A 16724-nucleotide genomic window follows, 5' to 3' on the forward strand; every position below is an offset into this window, starting at 1 on the left:
TGGTATGTGCAGGCTGGCTGGGGACTGATTCTGCAGATTGCAAGAGATCTTCTCTCCATTTGGTGACTGAGCTGTACTGTAACTTCCCTTTATCCCCTTTGAGGGACTATGGATGTATGGCTGGTAGCCCTATGCCCATGCAGTCTCTGTGGTGAATGGGCATAGGGCTACCATTTCGCGGAGAGCACCGGTGTGACAAATTGAGGGGCAGTCTCACTACTTTGTCTTATCCCCGGACTTTCGTGTATAGGTGGCACATCCTCAACCCCTGAGATTATGAACATGCTGACCCAGGGCACATGGAGGGGCTCTGGGGAATCCAGGTAGCACTGCACATAGCGGGTGGGCATCCCTGGTCCTCAGAATCCCCAGGAGTCCTTAAGTAGGGTAAGATGTGACGTCATCACACTTGCATTATGAAATCATCAGTCTGTTATGGAAAAATAATGTTCCTGGTGGAAGCTGTCCGTCTGAACACTTCCCCAGATCCACCCGCTGAAGTTACTGTAAGAATATTGAATTCTGCTGTGGCTGTAAGGTACCTTTCCCTCTGCAGGATCTGCTCAGGGACTGTGTGGACTGGATGCTGCCAGCGTAATGGATCCTATTCAGTGATGAATATTAGCTTCCTGAAAACAGCTATCATCTCTCTCGTAGGCAACGTGCATGCTTTTTGTTGTTGCATCATTTTCTTGTAGGCCAGGTTCTTAATACTGTTTTCTGTGTCTTGAAGTAACCCCAGAAACAATCTAAGCTCCATCACTGCAGGGAAGTAGCCTCAAGCCTTTATTGTACTAAATTGTACCAATTGCAGCAGGTGAGTCGCCTGCTTCTTTTTCTTCAGGATCTTGACACACAGTATTGATGGTCTTCTGTAAAACAGACCCATGCTACGCAATGAATCTTTCACAAAGCTTGGTCCGGCGGATGGGATGATGATTCCATAAGAAATAGCCCTGAGCATCAGTGGCGGAGCCAGGGGTGACACAGGGAGGGCCGCCTGCCGGCCCCTGGTTCCCCTGGTGCCCAGTGCGCCCCCCCAGCCTCCCGCTGGTGCTCTATTAGCCACCCCCCCCCGCCATTAAAAGCTGCCTCTGCTACTGCTGAGCATGGTGTAAGATCTAAGATCTTATTAGATATGCCGCTGAATAGCCGATGCCGCATCATTAAGTATGACCTTTGCATCCAATGAACCATGTGTTAGCGTGTTTTTCAGGTGCTAAAAAACCATTGCACTCCTATTCAATGAAGGCTTGCATGATATGCTATCCCTGGTAGCTGGTGAACGTGCCTGAAAAACGCAGCCATGATTCCAGTTTCTAGGCTACTGAATTAGCAATTTTCTGGTGGCTGAAGATGCTCGACTAGAGCACATGAATCAACTGGAAGGTCAACTGGTATTGTGCCCTCTGCCTTCTTTGGACATAATACACAGCCTTCCCCCTCAGGTACTTGGGAAGGTAGTGTGTCTGTAAACCCAGATGTTATGATAATATTGCATTTGCCTTGATGTGATGAAAACGCAGCCATTTCACCACTATCTCATTAGCTCCTTCAAAGTAGTTCAAGGCATAATTCATGTTGCAAAATAGGCTGCGGCTTTTGGTCAAAAAGGGATTCATTAATCTTTTATAGCACACTTAATACCGGAGACCAGACTCTAAGCGCTTAATGCCGCAGGACAGTCTCTAAGCGCGGGGCTGGCATTCCAACCTGTGTGGCTCTGCGTTGTCTTGCTTTCAAGACAAACGCATTGCCCCTGAGCTATCCTCCGGCCCTACAACTATAGGATTTCTTTATAATTGAGAGTTGGGAATCCCAATGTCAAGGTGCCATTTGTGTCATGTAATATTTTTTCTTGTTTCTTAAAGCACCCACCTCGCCCTCCAGTACCAGCGCCAGCGTCTTTTCATGGCAGGCCCCAAACTCTCATCAGGAACACACAACCGTGAGTATGTCCCAGTCTGTTTACCACAATGATATAGCATATGGACCCTAAAGAGATGCTAGTACCTCCCTGAAGCTCATGTACCCAGTGGTTTAGAATTCAACCCTAAAGATAGTTTATTTTCTGATGTAACGCAGTATTGACATTTCATAGAAAATTGAAACCTGTATGGGAGTGGGTCACTCAACTTCAGAAATGTTTCTGTGGTGAAGGATTCTGCCGAAAATGGAGGTCACAGCGGTATCCCCTGTGCAATGGACAGGAGGTGTGACACGCGAACCTTCCTAAACAGTAAAGGGGAAGATGGTAATGACAAAGTGGTCATTGAATATTGACCAAAAAAATAAAGACCCCAATCCTCCCGTATAGCAGCAGTATGTCCTGTTGCAGTACATCTTTGATCAAGTGTCTCAGGGCCTTTTGTGGAAAGTACTCTAGATGGCTGTTCCATAATCAAACTCACAGGCCCTACAGTCAGTGTTGATTTCTCTTTCTTTCTCTCCCTCCCTTACACCAGGTTTCGTTTGACTCCATCTCACTGACCTCTGCGGCAGGACAATCACAACAGTCAGACATTAGTGCTCTGCTGACCGTTTCCATACTGCCAGACTCTATAAGGCGCTCCGAGGAAGTGCAGGAGTCACCAAGGACCACGAACACAACTCTTTATGTGTTAGTGCCTGTCCTTGTGCTGACCCTTGCTGCACTTGTCACAGGTATGTTCTTTTCTAGATTGGTTTCAACTCTTTCCAATTATAGAAATGTATGAGTGTCAGCACATGTCACAGTTCATGTATGGCAATATGGCGGCCTCAAAGCAAGATAGAAAGACATATATTCACAGACAATCAACTGGGATCACAGGAAGCAGTTGGTGAAAACATGTATGATGCACCTCTTTGTTGGGCATTAACCATGTGGCATATGGGGGGGAATTGAGAAACGAGGATTGTGGCCTCATGGCTAGGCCGGGAGCTTGGCATGATTAACGATGCCAGTCATTTGTCATTTCTGTTGCAGGCTTGGAATCCTGACAAGCCTAAAAAGAGGATGCAATCTAGTAGGAGAATATTTGCTTTAGGTACCAAACGGTGAATGATCTGATGGCTGCAGGAGCCTTCAGAGCAAATCTAATAGTTATAGGGAACATGTGGAAGTAGTTATCTCAACAGTGCTGCAATGAGAGCCCCATGCCACTCTCATAGCAAAGCAAAGCTTCTATATTGGCAAACCATCACCATTCTAATAGGGGGCCATTGTTTAATCTAATTGGAACACAGTGCTTCCTCAATAGTAGCCCAAGGCTGCTCCAATAAGAGGTCAGTACTCCTCTAATGGGAGCAAAACTATCGCTATAATTCAAATGTATTTATGTATTTGTTTATTTTTTGTATTTTATTTATTTATTGAACATTTTCATGGTGCCTTTACAACAAGAAGTGTTTCCAGGCGCCACGAGACAAAAGAAAGGGTTTGGGGGAGGGGGTGGGACATGGGGAAAACGAAAAACAATAACGGTCCTACTAGACCTTGACATTCGGATCATGCAAGTGCAATATCAAGAAGTGCAGGGGGGAGGGGAGTAGGTCAGGGGAAGGGGATGGGATAGGGAGAGGGAGAAGAGGGAGAAGTGTAGGGAGGAGGGGCCTCAGGGGCAGAGCAAGTGCTAAGGGGAGATTAAGAGCGCAAGTGCCAATGGGAAGAATGGGAGGAGGGAATAATGGTGCGAGGGCAGGGGTGGACCGGCCTCAGTAGGCTGGACAGGCAAGGGTACCTGAGGGCAAGTGTAAGTAGGAAGGGATGAAGGGGAAGACTGGTCAAGAGGGGGCCTGACCCCGGTCAGACTCATAAGGGAAACAGGCAACCAGTGACAGGGGCAGTTGCAGACTAGGAGGGGAGGGAGAGGGTAAAGCACAGCATTACCCCCAGGATGGTCTCTTGGCATGAAATGATCCAAAATGGAGGCAAGGGGAAGAATCAGGTTTTCAGGTCCTGAATGAAGGAGAGATGGTTGGAGATACTCTGGAGTTTTATGGACAGGTTGTTACACAGCCTAAAAGCTAGAGCAATAAAGGATATTCCGCTGGTTCAGGATTTGCTGAATGTGGGGGTGGTGAACAGTGACCTGAAAGATGAGCAGAGCTCTCTGGCTGGGATGTATTTTGAGATGATGAAAGGGGGTCCAATCTTGTTGAAGGCACAATGAGTGATGCAAAGGGATTTGAAGGTGATTCTGTGTCGGATGGGGAATAAATGAAGGGCGGAGAGGGTGGGGGGGGGATATGTCCATCTCTTCTGAAGTGAAGCTGGAGGCAGGTTGCTGTGCTCTGTACTCTTTGGAGTTTGTGTAATTGTGGTGAGGGAGGCCATAGAGGGAGGTTTTTATCTCCTGAGTTTCTGCGAATTGCCACGCATCTAGTAGTGTGTGGTGCTCTATGGGACAGTACGAATTTCATTAATTGACAGTGATTTGTTTTGATGTTTTTTTTCTGCCAACATTTCTTTTCTCAAAAAAATTAAAAGAAATATACAGGGGGTTGTGGGTAAGGTATATAAGGGGTCAGGAATAGTGTACAATTAATAGGGGATAGGGGGTTTGGGTTAAACCCCCGAAAAATAAAAATTAACATTTTTCAATTAGTTTAAAGAAAAGAATTTCAGCAAATAAAACATTGAAATAACACTGTTGATGAATGAAGATAGGATCTTATGAGACTACCATACATACTGATTATCTATGAGACAGAGGGAAAAGTATAAACGCATTCTCATCATCTTCTAACTGCGCAGTTCGCAAATCCAACATGGCGTCCGTTTCAAAGGTTTTGGCGCTCCTCACGCTTTTTATTGACCAGTCAGCGGGCTGCGAATATCACGCTGCTTTCTGATTGGTCCAGAATTGTCTGTGGACTCCGAAATCAGGAAATGAGTTCAGGGACTGGACCCAGATATCACACATTTTTTTACCTACTTTTTGTCAATTTAAAAAAAAAAATACTGAACGGATTTACACCAAATTTGCAAAAGCACGCTTTTGGGCCCAAGCCGCAGCTCCTCGCGAAAGATTTGTGCAAATCCATAAATCCATCCAGCCATTTGGGCTGTCGGCGAGAGCAACTTTTTTTTCCAATGGCTCTATGAGGATTTAAAAAATGTTGGGGCCCCGCCTATAACTTTGCCCCCTGAACAAAAACACACCAAACTTTCATTCTGAGGTGGCCATATACTGTTTTTGCAAAGTTTGGTGAGGATTCGTCAAACACAACCAAAGTTATAAGCCACCCAAAAAATGCTCTTTCTATGAGTTGAGCAAGTTAACCTTAAATACAGGGCTGCTACTGTCTGCAGCTCAAACCTAGCCAGAAAGGAATCAAGCGGTGTACAAGAAGGGGATTAATGCAGAGTGGACGGCGACAAGGGAAGGATAGTGAGGTGACATGGGAACTTGCAAGTAGAAAACGTACCATTATTGCACCCTTTAATCCACATTGTGAAGAAATTATGAAGGTTTGCAAAGAAGAAAAATGCTGAATGCTACAAAATGGCATATCCATTAAAATTCTTTCATGGTTTAATTTTCTAATAAATCCTAAGCATAGCAAACATGGATTGCTAAATAAAACCCAGAATACTTCAAACTAACTGCACTATAATGTAATGTTGACAATTATTTTAAATACTTTAATTGTTTGAATGCTAACAAAAGCTCTTTAAAACTGCTTTAGAAAGCAATGTTAATGATATTTAAAGAGTAAGTGGGGAAACTGAGTCTTATTTAACCTGATTCATTGGTTTGGCACGTAGCAGAATAGATTATTTCCATGTTGCCTGTAATTCTAGATAGTCTAACTTGATTCACACGATGACATATACGGAATTAAGTAATCATGAAATCCTCTAAGTAAAAATACAGGGTATAGATAAGGTGCAACTCGAAATTCGATTCCCTTTGAGGTAATTATGAAATAATGGGACAGGGACTATGAATAAACTGGTCAGAACCTCTTATTGTAAAATCTGTGTGATTTCTCCGGGGCTGATTTTCCCGCGACGGAAATGACCGCATGGGAAATGTACACAACACAAAAATGTTCCTACATTTACCATGCGGACATCCATTAAAAATCACACAGATTCAAACGCATACCCTCACTCACACCCCCAACACACCCACCACACCTCCAACATACCCCCACGGCCCTACTTACCTTTCCTCCTTCCGACATGCTATGTCCCTGCAGCGCCAGTTCCCTTTCTCTTCCGTGATCGGGAACCAGCGCCGCAGGTTTCTTTTCTTTTTTTTTTTTAAACAATCAATCGGGTGAGACGCGGGGGTGTCCCCCGCAACCCCTGCCTATTATACTGTATTGTATAGTGAGCGGGGTGTTGTGGGGGACACCCCCGAAGCCCCTGGCTTTTTTTCTTTTTTTGTTTCGCTCGGGTGAGCTGCAGGGGTGTCCCCGCCACACCACGCTCACTATATACTATATACCCCCGCAGCCCCCACAGCCTTTGTGTTTCTTTATTTTTAATTTATCGACCCCACCAAAACACATATCACAAAAAGTTCGAACTTTTGGTGGTATGTGTTTTAGGTCTTTTAGTAAGGTCAGTAAATTATATTTGGTAATTTTGTCCTATTCCTTATTATTGGCTTACATGATAGGATACATGAAGATCAGTAGCTAAAATACATAACTGAGAATGAAAATATCAATGTTGAGAAAGGATACCTGAACTAACTGAATTAGCCATCGCATACGGGGCTAAGAAGATACCTATAAAAGACCATTTGAAACACCCATTTGAAACCTCAACATTTTAACGCAATTGACTGTACCATCGCTAAGAAGAAACAAGGGTTGTGTTGTAATAAGCAACAAATAATTAAGTTAGTCAGATCAGGAAAACTCAACATTTGGGGAGAGAGCAAATAGCATCGTTGCACACCAGATATAAGCATTGGCTCTGTGCCCATAAACATTGTATGCGTACAGTGCAATGGCTTAATGTGCATCGACTGTTAAGGCAATATGATAATAAGCTATTCTGGAGAGAGCTGACTATATTTCGAGAAGCTCATGGGAAAAATGAAGTTAAGCCATTAAATGCTGATGACTGGACAATGTATATTGAATTATTCTATGGTAGACAAGATATGATGCCTTTTACTAAGTCTATAATACTGAAGCTGCCACGAAAGATCAGCTTGGATATTAACTTCGATGATATCTTTAAGAAACTTTGCAAGATGAAGTCCCTGAGGGCACCATGCCTGGATGGGGTAGCCCGTATGGAGATCAAAAAGAACCTTGAAGCTTGGGCCAAGATCATTTTAAATATCTGCCACAAGGTGCTAGAAGAGGGGCACATTCGTTCTTCACAGCGAAACGCCATTTTGATACCCAACTGCAAGAAGGGCCCCAGGGACATCCCAGGTAAATACAGATTACTTCCAATGTTAGATATCCCTGGTAAACACTTCTGTAGCTTCTTGCTAGATGAACCCCATAAATGGGGGAGTGACAAGTTCTTGCTCCTGTTGCAACAAACAGGAATTTGTAAGGGTGTGGGCACAGCCCATAACATCTGGACTGTGCAGAGCCTGATTTGTAACTCTCCACATTCCTCTTCTGCTCTTTACATAGCGTATATTGACTTCTCTAATGCATTTGATAGACTGGTAAGGAATAGATTATGGCATAAACTAACTAAGTGGGGATTAAGATCGGGCATACTTCATTTACATATACAGTTTACATACTTCATTTACATATACAGTTCTATTCTGAGACCTCTGTTGGAATCCGGCTCAATTCTAAGGGACCCTTAGTCGATATTTATCTACATTAGATGAACTCAAACAAGGATGTGTTCTGGCGCCAATACTGTTTAACTTACACATTGTGGACATGGAAACTGCTCTGAGTACTTGTCCTAACTTCCCTTGACATTGCACAACACTAAGGTCAGCTGGTTATCATACGGTAATGACATAATGCTATTTGATAAAACTCCAATATTATTGCAACAAAGCCTTACTTGTCTTGAAAACTATTCTGATGATAACAACTTAAAAATGTACAAACCGGAGCGCTGCTTGGAGAGCAAGTGGGAGCCAAGTGGTCTTGCATGGTCTGTCGGGAACGGGAGTAGACAGATATCACGGAGGTGCTGCAATTGCTGTAACTGCTAATTGACATTTTTGCTCTCTGCAATCACCCCAGGCAGCCCCAGGTAGTGTTTACCACACACTTTACCACCGGATAAGCTTTTTCATCTTATATAAAAGTGATTGTTACTGACTCCACACTGCTCACCGGCAGTGCAGTGGTTTTGCAATCATATTTGTTTTCTCACTCACCGCAATCACGCCGAAACGACCAGCACCACCAGCAACCGCTGTCCGTGCGTCCAAGCGGATTGCTGTTGTGAAAAAAGGAGCTATGGAGCCGCCACAGAGTTCTATTGTCTCCATTATAGATGAATGAGCGGAGCCTGCAGTACCAGTTACTAGCCCCATTCACATCGAGCAAGCCAACGTAATTTTGGCTCTGACGGGAGCCGACTTTTCTTGCATGTCCACTGCGCTAACTACTCGAAGATCCTTGAGGGACTGTCCATAAGGGGAAACAAGTCTGACAAGAAAGTTACAGATTATTTTCAACCCGTGACTTTCCTGTTAACAATGGGGGTTCTGTTCATGATCTTTGTTGAGATCTAGTAGAGGAGCTTAAAGTTTCCCTCCCTTGTATTGGATCTAAAACTATTGAACCAATGGTAAAGGCTATAATGACATCTAACTCGCAACAGAGTTTGGAATCTAAAGTTGGTAATGCAAGTTCTCCAGTGTCGGCTTTGCCTTTAGCCAGTCCCTGCCTTAGTCCCTGCCTTAGCAGCAGAAATTATTCCAGAGATCATCGCTGGTCCTCCGTGTTCTCTTTCAACCAATGTTATCCATGAAATGCAGCCTAACCAATATGGCAGGGTATGCAATAGTGTCTAGAGCGGAAATTCACTTAGCGGGACCGACATCTCCTTAGGGGGCTATAGGCACCTTAGTAAATAACACTCTGATGTGTGATATGGAGCCTCTGCAGAATTCAAATAACGCGCGAAAAGAGACAAATGAAAATAATTCTTCTGCTGCTATGTTCAATATACTTGAGTGTTTACTCACCGGACACTTTGAACTAGTTCGCTAATACTGAGCGAAACCTTCTTAATATGAATGATGACACTGTAGGCCAGGACTCGGCATCCTGGTACAAGAGAAAAAATAGGAAGGTTACTAAACAAGCAATAATCTATGAAGAACTGGCGATTAAAAAGAAAAGAAACAAAGATCCAGATTTTCATCATAAGTCAGCCGGTAAAGTTGGTGATGCCAAGCCATGCTTTGCTGCAAAAGATAACAATGACACAAGTACAAAAAATAAAAGGGTTGTCACCTGACGAACTGTACAGTAATTGCAGCTCCATTGATGGAGAACGAAATCGAAATCATAGAGCAGAAAGCTCAAAAACAAGGGAGAAATTCTGCTCACCACCTGAAGAGCAATAATAAAGCAACTGAATTTGCAGAAGATCAAATTATAACCTAGAGGATCTTTCCAGTAACCAAGCCGTTTCAATTACACCTGAAATAGAGCCTATTACGAGTAATGCCTCCTTTCAAAAGGACCTGGGTAGTAGATTTGTCTTACATCACTCATTTGGAGCTGCTTAATACTATCATTCCTTTACGATTTGTACGAAGCAGTGATATTCGCATTGTAGACATTTGTGAAAATGTTATAAATGCTACTTCGATTGTTTATCTCCATGCCGATAGTATGGTGGATTATATTATGGACCACACTGTATCTCTTAATAGATTGGGCTATGAATGCACAATCATTGAGGTAGATGAATTACATGGTAGTAGATATGAGGAGCCAAGTGGTAAAAGTGGTCAGCCCTCGCTGCTCCCAATTTCTATACAGAATAAATATAATGGGAAATGAACAGGGCACTGTGACTAAGTTTTGCTGGTTTGGAGACAGGGGGTGTTAGGAAAGGTGACGAGTCCCATTGGGATTGTCCCAAATGGTTGAACAGCGTGGGAAGTTGCAAACCTAGTATAGCCTTTGACTCACTTTTTTTGTTTTTAAGGCCATAAGCACCTGTTTGATCGGGATGGCCTCTTGGAGTACAGTGACAATTTTTCAATTTTTCTATTGTGGCACTACAGGAGACATGGCTCACCGAACCATTGGTAGTAGATGGGTGGCACATAGTTTCTTCCCTGGCTGTTCAAGGGTCCTGGGGCCACCCAAAAGGCAAATTACTGCTGGGAGTAAAGAAACCACTGGGAATAGTGGAGCTCCCTTGTGCATCAGAAAACATTTTGATTGGCATACTAAAGTTTTAATGCGTATGACCCAAAATAGGAGTGAAAGACATTGTTATTGTTAATATATATGACCCCCCCCTTATAAGAATAGCCATAGTGTGGTAATCAAGGAAGTAGATGCATTTATCAATAATCTAAATGGAAATAGCTCTATTTTGGTCTCTGGAAACTTTAACTCTAAGATCCCAAATGATAAGAATCTTAAGGAACGGGAACAGGAGTAGTCTTCACCGATAAAGTGCGGGATCCTTGAACAGACTTGTAAGCGTGGAAACGATTGGGCTACTCTATTTTATCTAGCTGGATTTAAAGTGGTTAACAGTGCTTCCTTATCTGATATTCCAACTCAATTTACTAGGATTGGGACTACATCTAGTAACATATTGGATTTTATCTTCATTGCAGATTTATCTACCTTGATTATAGATAAGTGTGTAATCCAACGTAAAGAAAGCGATCACTATCCACTTGTTGCCTGCTTTGATCTATTACATCAGTCCAAAAGTACTGTTAAATCTGGGAACCTGAGTGTTAAGCCTTCCCTTAATCGAGTATCTTGGAGCTATTGCTGATTATAAAATCTGTGTGGAGAGCATTACATCTTGTACCTTGGTAAGGTTTAGTAAATGCTCTCGAAATGAAAGAGGGCCTAAAAAAATACATCAATATGCATTTGATAAATGGATTTAATACAAAAAAGGGCCATGCAAAAAGAGCTATGTAGGCATTAAATCGCAGTGAACATGTTCATCGGTTGAAAACTAGAAAAACTAATTCTCGCAAATGGCTCAGAAGGCATGAGTTCCAACTCGAATGTAATCGGTTAGGGACCCTGGTATATTCATCCCTAACTAATAACTCTGTGACGTTCTGGAAGATCATAAAAGGTAATAAACATTTTGACAGAGATTATGACATAGTTTCAGGACAGTCTTGGGTTTCACACATGGAACAATTGTTTGGGGGGGGAAGCGGGGACCATTGCGATGGCCATGATAACCTCTGAATGGCTTTTTGCAAAAATCATTAATGATATTCACAAGTTGATCAAGGCCAGCAAATTTTCTAGTGCTCCTACTGCAGACATGATGTGTAGTACTCTGATTAAACTGGATGCAGAACTTTTGGCAACCATATTACATTGGCTGTTTCGTTGGATTGGAGTGACCCAAACTATTCCAACTTCTTGGTGTATTAGTAGATTAGTCCCAGTGAAAAAAATGGGAAGCCATGCTGATCCACGTAATTATCGCCTATTGGCGATGTTGGTTGCCCCAGCAAACATTTTTGCTCAGGTATTATTGAATGAGCTTGAAGAATGGATAGAGACAAATAATCTCATCCCGTTCAACCAAACTGGGTTTCGAAAAGTATTGGGCACTTCGATCAATACTTTTACTTTGGTTACGATCATCCAGCAGGTGTGGATGATACGTAGTTTACCGCTATATGTGGTATTTGTAGATTTTAGTGCCGCTTTTGACACAGTTAATAGAGGTAGATTATGGCAAAAACTGTTAAAATGGGAATATTCCCCCAGGTCTATTAAAGATGGTTATTTCATTAGATGAGCATACTAAGGTGAAGGTTTGATTGGACCAACATGGTAGACCATCGGGCTAGATACTTTCCCAAAAAGGATTAAAACAAGAGTATCCTAGCACCAATGCTGTTTAATCTTTATATGTCGGATTTGGGTGAGTCCATTGTTAACTTCTCTTCAATTGCTAACATAATGGATGGGTTATGCGGATGATTTAGCTTTTCTAGATTTAACACCAAGTGGACTGCTGTCTTCTCTGAATAAATTGAAAGAGTATACTGAATTTAACTCCTTGGTAGTGAATACCGTTAAAACCAAAATGATGGTATTTACACCTTCATACAAAAAGGAGATACGGGCGTGCTGGCAAATGAACGAGGTGGCAATCAAAGTGTTCTCTGAATATAAATGCATAGCTATATATTTAGATAACAAACTTCGTGGAATAAGGCACTTCAAACAAGCAAATTTACAAGCTTCTCATACATCGGGCAGCATTAGCTCTTTTGCGTGCAAGAGTGGGGAATACTCAGTTGGAATGTTGTTACAGTTGTATCAGACAAAAATGTTACCCATTGTCCTATATGGAGCAGAAATCTGGGCAATGAAGATTATATTTGAAACTAACTAATTAGAATCATCGATTCTAAAGAGACTTACCAGATTGCCTCCTCGTATATCTATTGAAACGGTATATCTTGAATTTAATTTTGTACCATTTGAAGTCAAATTCTATTTAATTTGTCTGAATATGTACTGCAAGTATGAAACACACCTGAAACCTCTATGTGTGGGATTTTATATATAGCTCTATTCTCTAAATCTAGTCATATGCCCTTGTGTTGCATCATTAGAATTACATATATTGCTCACAGATGGCTTGTTTTGGCTCCTGAGAACATCTTGAGATTACAACAAACAGCTATTTTATTTTCAAATTTGTTTATTGGCATTTGTTATTTAGTACATTTACAGGACACCAGGCGTGTCCGCATTTCTAGGATAATGAGCATTTCAGAATAAAACATTTAACATTTAACACATTAACATTACAACATTCAACTATCTCCAGGGTTTGCTATTAAGGTGAAGTTGCTTGGTGGACCAGGGGGGGGGGGATCCTGGTGGTCTGGAGGGGGGGAAAAAAGGAGGGGCCCATGCCTGTGAAAGCCCTGTGGGGTGATAGCGTGGTGGTCACAGGTCTTGTCAATTCAGTTCATGGTTCTGTTTCAGTGGGTTCATACCAGTTCATGGGGGCTTGTCATCTGAGGGGTAAAACAGGGAGTCTGTGAGTTCTTTCCAGGCCTCAAGGGTCATACTAGAGTCATCTGTGGATCTGGCCACACTGTCCTCCCAAGCCGTTGTTTCTGCTCGTATCCAGCGTTTCAGTTCAGAGTGCCAGCTTTTCTGTTGGGGCCCAGTCGTTTTCTTCCAAGACATTGCCATGGACCTCTTTGCCAGTATACACATAATGTCCATTAATCTGGTGAGGTGCTTGAGTTTGGCCGGTCTGGTGTATGTGCCGAGCAGGCATTCCTCCGGGTTCCATTTGTATCTAGTCACCCCAGATTGTCGCTTGTCTGCTGTATGGCGGTCCATAGGCATTGTGTCCTAATGCACTTCCAGAACACGTGGATCAAGTCCGCATTGCTCTGTCCACACCATGTGCAGTTAGAGGGCAACGTATTATTGATTTTTGCCAGCCTGGACGGAGTTAGATATGTTCGGTGTAGCAGGTTGAGTTGTATTTGTCTGAATCTGTGGTTCCTGGAGACAGACTTGGGGAATGCAAGGCCCTTTCCCATTCTCCATCTGACAGTTCCCGGCCTATGTCTGCTTCCCATTTGTCTCTCAAAGCGGGGCCCCGCGGGTTGGGGACGTCGCTCAGGTGGGCATAGATCTGGGACACCGGCTTCCAGCCCTCGCCCAGAGCATAAAGTACTGTGATCAGGGGGTTTGGTTCCGGTTCTTCCGGCCATGACGACCATTTGGTTCTTGCTGTGGTTCTCATCTTCTGATACCACAGGAACTGGCCCGTATGGACTCCATCTACTTCCTGAAGTGTTTCAAAGTCTTTAAAGGCCCATCCGCAAACAGGTCCCCCCATGAGTATATCCCGTTCCTTTCCCAGTGTCTGAGGTGGTGCAAATCTGCGACGGAGCCACATAGGTCCGAGAGTAATGGTATGTCCGGGGAGTAGTGGGGCTTAGAGCAGGCAAGGGTTACTGCCCTGCGCCATACTTTTTGCCCCAGGATAGCCATGGAAGGGGCATTTCGCATTAGGTTGGAGGGGGCCCAGATGAGTTCTTTCATATGCAACGGGGATACTAGGGTCTGCAGGAGGGGGTCTCGGATGTGGCTTCAACGGCTAGCCATTTAGTGACAAAACTAAGCTGTGCTGCAAGGTAGTACTTTTCGAAGTTCGGGAGTTGGATTCCCCCTTGGGTGTATGGTAGCATCAGGGTGGATAATGCTATTTTGCGTCTCCCTGATCCCCACAAGAAGTCCCGGGTTATCCTTTCTAGGAGGCGGAAAAAGGCGCATTAATGTAAAAATGTATGTTCTGGAACCCGTACAAGAATCTGGGAAGGACAGTCATTTTAATTATGGCAGCTCTTCCCATCATGGATAGGGGGAGTTTCACCCAAAATTGCATGGATTTTCTCAAGGCTGGGATCGCAGGAAGTTCTGCTATGTCTTTCCCCTTGAGGCCTGCCAGAGGGAAGAGGCAGGACTTTGCCCTACTAAATTGTATACCAGAAAACCTTGCAAAGTTGTCTAGGACGTCTAACATCGTGGGCACGTTATTTTGTGGGTCTCTGACGTACAACAGTACGTCGTCTGCGTAAAGAGAAATAATATGGTCAATACCCCCCAGCCGTATCCCAGCATCAAAGAATTGTTTTCGGAAGTATATGGCAATGGGCTCCAGTCCCAGTACGTAAAGCATGGGGGAGAGCGGGCATCCCTGCCTAGTGCCCCTGCGTATGTCCCAGGCTTCAGATATGTGTTTCCCTGTTTTTACTCTGGCCGTAGGTCTGTTATAAAGTATCTTGATCCATCTAATGAACCCTGGGCCAAAGCCGAAACTCAGGAGAACCTCCACTAGCACCTCCCAAAAAATAGAATCGAACGCCTTAATAGAGTCTAGGGACAGCAGCGCATATGTCTCCGTATTGGCCTCTGTCTGGGCAATAACCTGTTGCACTCTACGTAGGTTCATGGTCATGTTCCGGCTTGGTATGAAGCCACACTGTTCCTCGTGTACCACGTCCCCTATAATTTTAGCCAGTCTGTCTGCTAATACCGTGGTCAATATTTTCACATCGCAGTTGAGCATGGCTATTGGGCGGTAGGAGTCACATTTATCGGCAGGCTTATTTGGCTTAATGATTGGAATTAACAAGGTTTCCCTCATGCTGTTAGGAAGTATCCCTCTCTCATGTGCCTCCTGGAAGACCTCATGTAACAAGGGTGTTAGGGAGGTCTCATATGCCTTATAAAACTCAGTGGGCAGTCCGTCACTCCCGGGGGTCTTAGCATTGGTCAGTGACTTGATTGCCTCTGCTATATCCTCCGCTGTGATATCTGCGTCAAGGGCTTCAGCCTGTTCAGGGGTCAATTTGGGGAGCCCTATTTCCTCCAGGGTGTCTATGATTTGGTCTCGGGGAACTTGATCCCTGTAAGAGTAAAGGTGTTCGTAGAAGCCCTTAAAATTTCGTTTATATCTTGCTGTGTCTGTACTACCTTACCTTCTTCAGTCTGTATCATGGTAATCGTGTGCTTGGGGTGTTCTTTCCTACACAACCAGGCCAGCATTCTGCTAGATCTATCGGCTTCCCTGTGCGTTCTGTTTGTTTTGGTGGCATAATCAAACTTGGCTAGTCTTTCCCAAGCCTGGGCAAATTTAACTCTAAGTTCCTTAAGGTTATCTTCTCTTTGGTGAGTATTCACCGGGGTGGATTCGAACTGCTCAATCTGTCGCTCCGACTGATCTAATTCACCCCTCAATTGTTTCCTGATGCCCCCTGCTTTCGCGATGATTTCCCCCCTCGCCACTACTTTGAGAGCATCCCACATCATGCTCAGGCGGGCAACGCTTCCCGTATTCCTCTCAATAAAACTATCTATAAATTCATGAAGTTCTTCCCTGAACACTGGATCACTTAAGGCGTCTATCAGCATTCTCCACATAGGGATAGGGGGTCTGGGGCTGGTTTGATTCCAATCTATTAAGAGCGGTGAGTGGTCTGATATGGTCCTTCCCAAATATTGCGCTTCTTCTATTTGTGACAGGTGTTCTTTGCCTACGAAGATGTACTCTAACCTTGTGTGAAGATCATGAGGGGAGAAGTCTGAGTACCCCCGAGAATCAGGATGGCGCTCTCTCCAGACGTCAGCCAGGTTCAACCTATCTGACAATAAGGACAAGGCTGTGGTTGCCGCTGAGGGCCCTTTCGGCTGGGGCTGGGACCTGTCGAGGCTCGCATCATGGACACAATTAAAGTCCCCCCCCCATAAGAAAATACCATGTCTGTAAGGTGCGATTTTAGCATACATGGAGTTCAAGTGTGCTGGAATTTTAGTATTGGGGAGGTAAGAGTTCACTATGCATAATTCCTCCTGTTCCAAGCGGCCCCAGAGAATTACAAACCTGCCCTCAGGGTCTGTCTCAGACAGGGTTAGGTGGAAAGGGAGTTGGGGATGGATCCAAGTGTACACACCTCTTGCGTATTTAGAGTAGGTAGTGCCCACGCCCTGTCCCCCCCAGTGTTCTCCCAGTCTAGCCAGGGAGTCCGCTGTGCAGTGCGTCTCCTGCAGCAGCGCTATCTGCACTC

At 44.0% G+C, this 16724-nt stretch overlaps 1 protein-coding gene across 3 annotated transcripts in view; it reads left to right on the plus strand.

Annotated features, from left to right (window-relative positions):
• HAVCR2 (hepatitis A virus cellular receptor 2) overlaps nt 1-16724 on the plus strand; it is a 217764-nt gene that overhangs the window by 109390 nt on the left and 91650 nt on the right. For all 3 annotated transcript variants that reach the window (XM_069653935.1, XM_069653937.1, XM_069653936.1), the window contains exons 3-4: nt 1872-1948; nt 2466-2664. In XM_069653935.1, the coding sequence (XP_069510036.1) occupies nt 1872-1948; nt 2466-2664 (276 nt within the window). The remainder of the gene's footprint in view (nt 1-1871; nt 1949-2465; nt 2665-16724) is intronic.

The sequence above is a fragment of the Ambystoma mexicanum genome, chromosome 3q (assembly GCF_040938575.1).
Source record: "Ambystoma mexicanum isolate Mex_15411 chromosome 3q, UKY_AmexF1_1, whole genome shotgun sequence".
Classification (NCBI taxonomy): Eukaryota; Metazoa; Chordata; class Amphibia; order Caudata; family Ambystomatidae; genus Ambystoma; species Ambystoma mexicanum.